Source organism: Littorina saxatilis, linkage group LG1 (assembly GCF_037325665.1).
Source record: "Littorina saxatilis isolate snail1 linkage group LG1, US_GU_Lsax_2.0, whole genome shotgun sequence".
In the NCBI taxonomy this organism is placed as follows: domain Eukaryota; kingdom Metazoa; phylum Mollusca; class Gastropoda; order Littorinimorpha; family Littorinidae; genus Littorina; species Littorina saxatilis.
This window is the reverse complement of record NC_090245.1, coordinates 17,320,791-17,332,906: the sequence shown is the minus strand read 5'-3', so window position 1 is coordinate 17,332,906 and position 12,116 is coordinate 17,320,791. Positions and strand designations below refer to the sequence as shown.

Below are 12,116 nucleotides of genomic sequence, written 5' to 3'. Positions count from 1 at the left end.
TGTGTGTGTTGGTTTTGCTGGGTACGAATCATGAGCGTTTAAGTCAAGAAGAGGTTATTTATTTGAACACCACTTGGAAATGCTGAGTAGAGATCGGTAAAAACAACCCGGTTAGAATAATGAAGTCAAGTGCCATGCTGGTTGAACTGTGGCGGGCACAAAAACATTGTTAGCGTGGTAATGAAAATGTGCAGGGGGGGGGGGGGGGGGTGTCATGATTCACTGCCTACAAAACATGAATTAAGGTGACGGTGTGGAAAGCTTGGTGGTGATGTCACATCTGGGGTGATTGTTCAGGTCACAATGACGGGAATGGGCCTTGTGGGTAGGTGGAGGGCGAGAATAGGGTGGAGAAAAGATGGTTTATAACTTATTATTGATTACAGTAGTTCCTGATATGAAAGGAACACCTTGGGACCAGCCAAACTATTTTTGATTACAGTGGTACCATTTATGAAAGAAAACCCTTGGCACCAGGCAAACGTGTACATGCCGCATTGCAGGTTGTCACACCTTGGTCAGGATAATAGTCGGCCGGAGGGACTTCTTCTTCTGCGTTCGTGGGCTGAAACTCCCACGTACACTCGTGTTTTTTTCACGAGTGGAATTTTACGTGTATGACCGTTTTTTACATCGCCATTTAGGCAGCCATACGCCGTTTTCGGAGGAAGCATGCCGGGTATTTTCGTGTTTCTATAACCCACCGAACTCTGACATGGATTACAGGATGATCTTTTTCGTGCGCACTTGGTCTTGTGCTTGCGTGTACACACGAAGGGGGATAAGCCACTAGCAGGTCTGCACATAGTTGACCTGGGAGATCGGAAAAATCTCCACACTTAACCCACCAGGCGGCCGCGACCGGGATTCGAACCCTCGACCTTCCGATTAAGAGGCCGACCTCTTACCACCCCGCCACAGCGCCTGTCGGCCGGAGGGACAAGAGGGGTGCTCTCATGGAGATGTCTCACATGGCATGTCTACCCCTGTACTGAAGGGAGGGCCAGAGGGAAGGGGCTTTGTGAGGGGGGGGGGGGGGGTGAAACCGGCTGGCATGAGAGAGAGCATTACCAACATGAGAGAGGGAATTACTGGCAGGGTGGGGGTGGTGGGGGGAGGTTGGGTTGAGGAGGTTTGTGTGATTTATTTTTATGCACCTACATTTGTTCTTCCTATTACTGAAAGAGATCATCCAATAGCAACATCACAGGGCTATTCTGCATTTTAAATATCCTCCCTCCTGTGTTATCAGATTTTTGTTTCAAGGTGCCTGAAAATGTTCCTCCAATGTTCCTCCATTTTCAGACTCCCTCTATTTTAGCAACTGATTTTCTCAGATTTGTTGTGGTCAGTAAAGAGAAGGGGGGGGGGGGGGGGTGCACTGTTTCATGAACATGACTTTTTCTTCAGGATTCATGAGATGGCTTATGATATAACATTGCCATTGGATATTGGATTTCTGTGAAATGTAAATGGTTGTCAATCAAAATGTACACTGATGACATACTTCTGTTTTCAGGATGCACAGGCCGGTTCTTGAAAGGGATAGTGGGACTGAGTGTCCTGTTTGTCTTGGCACACAGTGTTTTCCACATCACTCTGGTTTCCATAGCAACGGATAGCGAACCCTATGGATCCATGTTTCCCAACTGTAAGTAAAATTCTGTTAATGTTCTGCTGACATGGCCTTTCTTTGACTTGGGGTTTTGTTTTGGGAACGGAAATGATGAAGTTTAAAGACAAATTCATGGACAACTGTGGGCAATAAACTATTTTGTATTCTGTATTCATTTTGTTTCGGTGTTTTCTTTTGTTTAGATATAAGGAAAAAACATACATTAAAACCCCAGTCTGCCTCAAATGGTTTACAGAACGATTTAAATCTTATTTAGCTTGCGTAAACCACACACCAGTTTTCGTGGTTTATCTAACCCCTGATCCATCGTGGACATGTGTGATCCACTTTCCTTTTTTTTTCTCACAATTTAGTCGTGAGTTTGTGATTTCAATGCGACTCACTGTATCTGCTATAGCACGTAATTGAGTACCTCTGAATCTAAAATGCAACAAACGACTGCGAGTCACACGAACTTATCGGCGGCGGTTGGCTTCAAATAAGCAAGCGCTATGCAGAACATTTGTCTGCTTGGGCAAACACAACCTTGCGTGACCTGCTTCCGGGCTTCATTTTTTTTTTTACAAACTTTCAAAACTTCGAATTGTACTGATCTTGTCTTGATGAAAAAAGAATTATTTTATGATTTAAGAATGTTTGTGTAACAAGCTGTCAATTTTATTATTTAGATTTTAAAAGTTAGGTCTAGCGCCAAAACGAGGCTTCCGATATGTCTGATGGTAAATCCGTTCTGACTGCACGAAATAAATTCTTTGAAAATGTCTCACTCTCAACGGAAAGCAGCCAGGATGTTCCCGTTCAGTGAGCGTTCAAATGGAAGTCTTTTTGTACTGTATGTTGAGGCTCGGGGAGCTCAGTGATCAGAGACAGTTGGTTTACGGGAGGCTGAGTGTGTGTTTAAACTTGGATGAGGGGTGATACACAATTTGACTAAATGTATTCAGGGTAGGCTTGCTTTGAAGAATGGATGAATGATGCATAATCATTTTGATGTTGGATGGTGCAGTTGAGCCTGGAGAAGGTCAAAGAGAGAGAGAGATAGAGAGAGACAGAGAGACACAGAGAGAGAGAGAGAGAGAGAGAGAGAGAGAGAGAGAGAGAGAGAGAGAGAGAGAGAGAGAGAGAAAGAGAGAGAGAGAGATGCCCCAAAGGTTGTACAAAGTGTTTTTGTTCAATTTGTGAAAATGTTTTTTTCAGGTTCCTTCAATGAAAAGATTGCTCGCCAATTTGGATTTCAGCGGTAAGTATCTGCCTCAGTTAATTAAAGCTAAACTATGGAATGTGTTTGCCTAACATGCATCATTTTAGAAGTTGAGAAGTGTGTACAGAAGAACAAGAACTGTGTACCTCTTACCTTTGATCTTCTGATAAATGTTGAAATTGCTGTAACATTATTTCAGTCATATTGAAGACCATTCTGATTTGCCATGTAAACTATATGTGAGAACATGGGTCAGTCTATCGGTCCTAAAAGTCCAAACAATCGTGCACTAGCCAAAGGCTAGTGATTCTTTACTAGCCAGAGAGCAAATTTTACTAGCCAAACCAACAATTTGTTTCATCAACTTTACTCGCATTTGGCGAGTAGATGAACATATCTACTCGCCAGTTACATGTTTGTACTCGCCATGGCGAGTTAAATACTCGCCACTTTCAGGACTGTCTATGAGTAGAGACAATACTTTTTGTGTGCATTTTACCCACAGGACCAACAAAAAAACAACGATTAAAAAAAAACAAAAAAACCCCAAAAAAACAAACAGAAAGTAGAAACCTTTTAGCTGGATGCATTATTTAGGTTGATTTGTCAATAGCTTTTAGTATTCTGAGACACTATGCAGTACATGTGCATGTCTCTCATCACCCCAGTGATTCAGCTTCTTCTTCTTCTGCGTTCGATGTAAGGATAATTGTACGGCCATATTATCGTGGGAGCGTAGACAGCCGATTTTCTCCCCACGCCAAGTTGGCTGCTGTCTTCCGTCTTCGGTGGTTGAGGTTCTTACTCAGGGTTGCCTCCTCCCCAAGAGTAGCTGCCTTGCTGGGCTGTCGAGTCCACTCTACCCGGGTTTGACGTCGAAGTTTTCCTTCTTGTAGCCTTTGCCTTTCCCAAGGCGCACACAAGGCAGTGCGGGTTTTGAAATCGGAGTTGTCCTTCTCCTAGATGAGCGACCATCCAAGGTTAACGAGCCCCATCTGCCCGAAGCAGCTGGTTTTAAGGCGCCAGTGACCCGCCTGCATCCCTTCTCCTGTTAGTCGAAGACAGGGCCCGCCACGTGAAGGCCAGGAGCTGGATTTGACTGTCAGAGGTGTTTGGAGACACGAAGCCATTTGGAGCATTTCTTGGGAAGTAGGCGCTTATCTCTACTTCCACCCCGGCATAACAGTCCTTGGGCCCCAGTGATTCAGCATAATGTTAGATTTTGCTCTGTGTAGCTTCTGATGAGGGTTTGATGAGTGCAGTCTAATCATAAGACATTGTTTGCAACATCTGCATGGAATATTGCTCCCAGCAGCCATTCAGTCCTCAGGATATGACTGTTTTAGGTGTCCACTCAGGGTTGTACTGCACCACCCCCTTTTAAGACCCCCCAATTTAAGACTTCCTCCTTTTTAAGACCTTGATTTTTCAGGGTTTTTTTGTTCATAACCTCTGTAAATTTACCTCAATTTTGAGAATCCCTGCTTTGTAAGACCTGATTTTATTCGATTTTTCAAAGTCTTAAGAGGAGGGTTCCACTGTAGTGTCAAGGCCTTCGTAAGCGTCCTTATGTTGCCTCCACTTTTAGGCATAAATCTATGCACAAGTGGTCGTAATGAGCTCAACATTTTTTCTTAGTGCAGCATTTTTTCTGAGCTCCTTTTGTGGATGACCTTGACTGCAGAGTAGATTGGGTTTTTTTAATTTTTTTTATCTCAATGTCTTTGCTCACTGCTGAGAAAAAAAAGTGAACATAAAATGCAGCACTAATGCAGAAGGGCTCTAGTTGGACCAAAAATGGGTGCATATTCTGTCAAGAGATTGTTCTGTACATTGGGCCTGTTAGTTTACTTCCCTCAGAGACCCTCATTTTCTCTGCATGTTGGTGGTCTTAAATGGGGGTACAGAGAAATGGGAATGAGCACTGTGTACACAAAACATAACACAGGCGTAACATTACCTTTTACCTGCACCACACTGAAATTTCTCTGTATGAGATAATAAAGTATTCGTATTGGTATTCGTATTCGTATTCGTACCTGTGCAGGCTATGTGTACACAAAACATAACACAGACGTAACATTACCCTTACCAGTGCAGGTATATGTATACCAAACTTAACACAGACGTAACATTACCTTGTACCTGTGCAGGCTTTGTGTACACAAAACCTAACACAGACGTAACATGACCCTTACCTGTGCAGGTATGTCTAAACAAAACCTAACACAGACGTAACATTACCTTGTACCTATGCAGGTATGTGTACACAAAACATAACACAGACGTAACATTACCCTTACCTGTGCAGGTATATGTATACCAAACTTAACACAGACGTAACATTACCTTGTACCTGTGCAGGCTTTGTGTACACAAAACCTAACACAGACGTAACATGACCCTTACCTGTGCAGGTATGTCTAAACAAAACCTAACACAGACGTAACATTACCTTGTACCTATGCAGGTATGTGTACACAAAACATAACACAGACGTAACATGTCCCTTACCTGTGCAGGCTATTTCTAAATAAAACCTAACACAGACGTAACATTACCTTGTACCTTTGCAGGTATATGTCCACCAAACATAACACAGATGTAACATGACCCTTACCTGTACAGGTATGTGTCCACCAAACATAACACAGACGTAACATTACCTTTCACCTGTGCAGGCTTGGTGATGAGGTTCCTGTTGTGGACAATGTTCGCATGATCCTGCCGGACGTGATGGTCCTCCTCATTTCTCTCGTCGTCCTGGTCGTCTGCCGCATCCTCATTCACCGTGACGTTCACGAGCAGGCCGACCTCCCCATGTCAGGAACTTATATCCGTCGCAGGCGAAAGATGGCGTCAGCGCTGAACTACGTCGGAGAGTTTTTTGTCGGACTCCTGTTAGCATCTAGTGGAATCATGGTGCCTTCAGTGAGTATATAAATTGGGTGTACACTCCAATAGCTTCAATTGCTAACCCTAAGATTGCTGTGTTGGTTTTCATGTGTGAAGGAACTGGTTGATACAGTTTACTTGTCTTGCTACTCATGCTGAGTGATGATGCCTGACATAATCCCCGTGTGAGGTTTTGTAACTCAGCTGTATTTAGTCATTTGCAAGTGCTAGGAGACTGATTATGTACAACTCTCACTTACTGTTGTTTTGTGTCCACCATGCTTCTTTTTACTTGTTATTTGATCCATGAATTCATCAAGTTACTAGATTATAAGTATACCAAGAAAAAACTATTGACAAAAAAATCAACCTGAGGCAACCTGAGACTGGTTGTGGATGCCATTACGGCTATTTTTAGATACATGTATTTACAGGCAAAATACAAAAAAAAATTCTGGTTAGCTTGATTCGTGTTTTTCTGTTTTTCACTTGTTGAATGCAGCGTATTATCTGGTGTTCCTGGGACTTTGGTCCTAATAGCCTGCAAGATTGTGCTTTCCAGTAATTACAACAAAACATTACATGACATCAGTTTGTGCTTGTTCAGATCACCTGCTTTTCTCTTGCCCGCAGGTGTTCAACGCAGTGTATTTCCTGGTGTTCCTGGTCCTGGGGGTACTGTGGGCCTGCTACATGTCGCTGGGTAATCGCTTTGCCTACGTCCGCATGGTGCTCATGACATACACTGGGGCTCACATCTTGGTGCTCTACCTCTACCAGTTTCAGTTCTTTCAGGAGGCTCTGCCCAGGGAGGACCTCATTGCCAGGTGAGTTTGGGCAGGTGATCTGCAAAATAATGTCTTAATAGACGCATTCCGAAATTAACTCTGTCGGGTTTGTATGGGTTGTGAAAGAGTGAATGCCCTTGGTTTTTACTTGGACAAACACTGGAGGGGCCAATCACTAGCGAGAGATGTGTCGGAAACACGTGGAAAGGAGCACGTGTGAAGTTCTTTGTCTCAGGAAAAGCATAAAGGGTATTCACTCTTTCACAACCCAAACATCTTCTATTGAACACACTGTACCTTTCCTTCCTTAAAGCCTTGTCCCATTGGGTTAGCCTGATTGCACCCAAAGATATTTGTGACCCTCCACCACGGAATGAGTCGCATGTCACCTTTGCATGATTTTCATATTTTTACATTTTCCTAAAGAGTTTTTTATGCTCTATCCAGTGGTGAAAACCGTTTTAGAAAAGAGCGAAAACTGTTCGAGTTATAAGCCTGTGACTAAGGTGACCCTCACGCTGTTACCATACACTCTCCGGACTTATATCAAGCCTAGCGCAGAACCGCGCGAGGTGACATGCGACTCATTTCGTGGTGGAGGGTCACATTTCTAGAAAAGTTCATGGACATCAAAAACATCAAAAAGGTCAGTCCTGTCCCTGAAAATACGGCTTGTTTGCAATTGATGCCTTTGAAGAGAGCAGCAGTACAGAGACAAGTAGACTGCATTCAGAGCGGAAGAAACTTGTAACACAATAACGTAATACGCAGAAGCGATGTTTTCTTGCAGAAGCAACACAAGGAAAAGCCCTCTCCTTTCAGTTGCAGAAACATTATACATGTAGTATACATTATTTTCTAGGACTGCAAGCAACATTGTAACAATAAACAAGCTTCAATGATTGCCTACATGCACAAAATGGATCAGCCTTTGTTTGTTTGTTTGTTCGTTCATGGGCTGAAACTCCCACGGCTTTTACGTGTATGACCGTTTTTACCCCGCCATTTAGGCAGCCATACGCCGCTTTCGGAGGAAGCATGCTGGGTATTTTCGTGTTTCTATAACCCACCGAACTCTGACATTGATTACAGGATCTTTTTCGTGCGCACTAGGTCTTGTGCTTGCGTGTACACACGGGGGTGTTCGGACACCTAAGAGAGTCTGCACACAAAGTTGACTCTGAGAAATAAATCTCTCGCCGAACGTGGGGACGAACTCACGCTGACAGTGGCCAACTGGATACAAATCCAGCGCGCTACCGACTGAGCTACATCCCTGCCCCTGTCAGCCTTTGTTATTTGTAAGCTTACGGACATGTACGTCCATCCTCCACCACTCTTTCAAGAAGTAAAATGTATACAACCTTTAAGGTTTGTGGCACCTCATCTCAGATTCAGGTGTGTAGAAAAAGAGAAGAATTAGGACACGAACGGTGAGATTAAATCCACCATGCGGAGACCGCCACTGATTTCATTAGGACAAAATCTGCTTGCACTGCTGTAAGAGCATTAGCCTTTTTCTGCTTTTTTTTTAGCCACAGATTTTTTTCTCCCAGAATTAAATGCACCTCCATAATGTTTGCGTGAGGTGTTGGATAGTGTGCTGTTTGCATGCAAGGTTTGCTATTCAAGCATATGCAGGGCCTATGGTGTCATATTGATTGCATGCAGTGACAGCTTTCTCTGAACCAAGAGGTTTACGATTGCCAAAGGGGATTAGAGGTATTCACCACCCCACCCCCCCCCCCAAAAAAAAAAAAAAAAAAGGGGGGGGGGGGGGGAGGAGAGAGGAAGAACAAGTCGCGTAAGGCGAAAATACAATATTTAGTCAAGTAGCTGTCGAACTCACAGAATGAAACTGAACGCAACGCAACGCAGCAAGACCGTATACTCGTAGCATCGTCACTCCACCGCCCGTGGCAAAGGCAGTGCACGTGGAATTGACAAGAAGAGCGGGGTATTCGTTGCGCTGAGAAGGATAGCACGCTTTTCTGTACCTCTCTTCGTTTTAACTTTCTGAGCGTGTTTTTAATCCAAACATATCATATCTATATATTTTTGGAATCAGGAACCGACAGGGAATAAGATGAAAGTGTTTTTAAATTGATTTGGAACAAAAAAATTTGATAATAATTTTTATATATTTAATTTTCAGAGCTTGTTTTTAATCCGAATATAACATATTTATATGTTTTTGGAATCAGCAAATGATGGAGAATAAGATAAATGTAAATTTGGATCGTTTTATAAATTTTTATTTTTTTTTACAATTTTCAGATTTTTAATGACCAAAGTCATTAATTAATTTTTAAGCCACCAAGCTGAAATGCAATACCGAACCCCGGGCTTCGTCGAAGAGTACTTGACCAAAATTTCAATCAATTTGGTTGAAAAATGAGGGCGTGACAGTGCCGCCTCAACTTTCACGAAAAGCCGGATATGACGTCATCAAAGCCATTTATCAAAAAAATGAAAAAAACGTTCGGGGATTTCATACCCAGGAACTCTCATGTCAAATTTCATAAAGATCGGTCCAGTAGTTTAGTCTGAATCGCTCTACACACACACACACACGCACACACACACACACGCACATACACCACGACCCTCGTTTCGATTCCCCCTCGATGTTAAAATATTTAGTCAAAACTTGACTAAATATAAAAAGTAAGAGAAAGAAAAGAAGATTAAATTAGAAACAAGTCGCGTAAGGCGAAATTACTACATTTAGTCAAGCTGTGGAACTCACAGAATGAAACTGAACGCACTGCATTTTTTAACAATGACCGTAGTCCGCCGCTCGTGCAAAACGCAGTGAAACTGACGAGCCTGTTTAGCTCGGTAGTGGGATCGCTGTGCTGCATAGCATGCTTTCTGTACCTCTCTTCGTTTTAACTTTCTGAGCGTGTTTTTAATCCAAACATATCATATCTATATGTTTTTGGAATCAGGAACCGACAAGGAATAAGATGAAATTGTTTTTAAATCGATTTCGGAAATTTAATTTTGATCATTATTTTTAATTTTCAGAGCTTGTTTTTAATCCAAATATAACATATTTATATGTTTTTGGAATGAGAAAATGATAAAGAATAAGATGAACGTAATTTTGGATTGTTTTATAAAAAAAAAATTTTAATTACAATTTTCAGATTTTTAATGACCAAAGTCATTAATTAATTTTTAAGCCACCAAGCTGAAATGCAATACCGAAGTCCGGCCTTCGTCGAAGATTGCTTTACAAAAATTTCAATCAATTTGATTTAAAAATGAGGGTGTGACAGTGCCGCCTCAACTTTTACAAAAAGCCGGATATGACGTCATCAAAGACATTTATCGAAAAAATGAAAAAACCGTCTGGGGATATCATACCCAGGAACTCTCATGTAAAATTTCATAAAGATCGGTCCAGTAGTTTACTCTGAATCGCTCTACACACACACACAGACACACACACACACAAACACCACGACCCTCGTCTCGATTCCCCCTCTATGTTAAAACATTCAGTCAAAACTTGACTAAATGTAAAAAAATAAAACATGGGACATTTGTCAGACTCTGCACTAAGGAAGTAGGCAGGTAACTGAGACTGGGCACAGGTAGCAAACTTTGTTGGCTGTTTTGATTGATTAATATGACTGCTTTCATTGATTGACATGGGGAAAGGAAACACTTGAAAGATTGAGTGAAATATCTGCTCGTCAGTGGCAAAAAGACTTCAAATCGTTCGGATGAATTGGTGGGTTAAAACAGACCAGGCTGATTCAATTAATCTGAACTAGTTAGATGATAACGACCTTAATGGTTTAGCTTACACAGTAATATTGCAAGAATCCGTTTTTTTCGGCGAGTTTGTCAGAATGGCCAAATAAAATGTAGACATTTTTGAAAGTTTGAAGCAGTCCTTGATGTCCCCTATTCCCTTATTTTGAAAAAGAGTCAGCAGATCTGCTGAATGACGGCAAAGTTTGCTGTGATTCAAATGAAGTTTGCCGTTTTACAGACTGCCAAGGCTGAAATGTCATCCCTGTTACAATGGAGAGGGTGTTTGTGGTTGAGTTAGTTGTTCATGTGGAGTGGAAAATGAATTCACAAGCTGGGGTACTTGCAGCTTTTGATCAGATTGTAAGACAGTTAATTGGAGCAATTTATCAAAAGCCTGAAGCATGAATAGGGTAGAAGAAGCAAATCTTCGATTCAGTCATAAAAGGGATGAAATTGAAGACAGTCAAAGAAAGAGAAGAACACAGACAAAGCCAGGAAAAAATGGCAACGTAAAACCTACAGTCACTGGAGAAAATAGCTCACATTGCGTAATCTGCCATTGGAGAAAGAATATCACCCCCGAATCGGCCACTGAAAAAAAAGGGGGAATGCAATAATAGACAGTGAGTTTGCAAACCACCATGTGGTAACTGCCACTGAAGAGAAAAGAGGAATAAGCAAAGAGAGATTGAAGAGAGGAGGAAAAAGTGCTCTGCTCAGTGCAATTATTGATCTGAAGATTGATCGCTTTGGTTTGCCGTCACCATTAAACATCAGCCTTCCGGCATCACTCTGCCCTGTTAGTGGTCACGCTATTGGCTCCTGCTTAATGTTTTTTTGGCTCTTAGGAAGAAAGCTCTTTTTATGGTTGTATGTCAAGGCTGTTTGATGTTTCATTTGGGACTTTGAGAAAGAAAACTGCTCTGAGTATGATATCAAGAAAAAAACTTTTTAGATGGGAGACAGGGATGGGGTTGGTGGTGTGAGGAATATGTAGGGTAACTAAAAGATGTATTTCAAATAAAGGAAAGTTCTTTTTTTTAATGTACAGTCCCCGGCGAAAGAAACGCAACTCATTCGCGCCCGCTGTTGCGAGTGATTTTTTGTCATTTTCAAATTGTCGTAAAATATGAACCAGATAAGATAAATCAACAAGAAAAACAGATTCGTAGAGGATAATTTACTGGCTGTACGACAAGTGCATAGTATTTAATTGTTTTTATCGTTTACTTGTTTATAAATTGTGTTAAACAGGCTAGGGGTCAAGCGAATCGTGATTGCAGGCAAACGTGTCTCTTCAACATGCTGAGAAAATCGTAAAAATGCCAAAAAAATTACAAAAAAATAACATTTTTGGAGGAAATTCATTTCTCAACAGCACCATTTAATTAGAATTATTCGCCAAAGCGTTTAAGACTAAAATAAATGAGCAAAGATCACTTAGACAGTGTTAAAAAGGGTTGTTTGGCAAAAGCTTATTCGCACGGAATCGACGTGATGATTTCTTTAAAAAACAGGTGTTATTTGTGGCCAAGTGTCTGATGTACACGATCAAACTATAACTAGAAACAAAAAAGTGCATTTTTAAAAAAAATTTTTTTTACATCGATCGATTAGCGATAGTGATTCGTATGAAAATACCATGATGCCAAACGCATACGTCCCCCCTCCCTCAACACATATTTACACACACATGCACACAAATACACACACGCATATGCATACACACACACAGACACGCACATCCATACATACAGATAAACGAAAAGACAGATAAACGAACAAAGTCGCGATGTGCAGGAGCGCTACGCAGTGCTAAAATGGACGC

The 12,116-nt window shown here is 41.7% G+C and overlaps 1 protein-coding gene across 3 annotated transcripts in view; it reads left to right on the top strand.

Annotated features, from left to right (window-relative positions):
- The window catches only part of LOC138963088 (piezo-type mechanosensitive ion channel component 2-like), a 185,969-nt gene that overhangs the window by 36,781 nt on the left and 137,072 nt on the right, over positions 1-12,116 (top strand). For all 3 annotated transcript variants that reach the window (XM_070335119.1, XM_070335110.1, XM_070335101.1), the window contains exons 3-6: positions 1,520-1,651; positions 2,834-2,876; positions 5,519-5,768; positions 6,366-6,559. In XM_070335119.1, the coding sequence (XP_070191220.1) occupies positions 1,520-1,651; positions 2,834-2,876; positions 5,519-5,768; positions 6,366-6,559 (619 nt within the window). The remainder of the gene's footprint in view (positions 1-1,519; positions 1,652-2,833; positions 2,877-5,518; positions 5,769-6,365; positions 6,560-12,116) is intronic.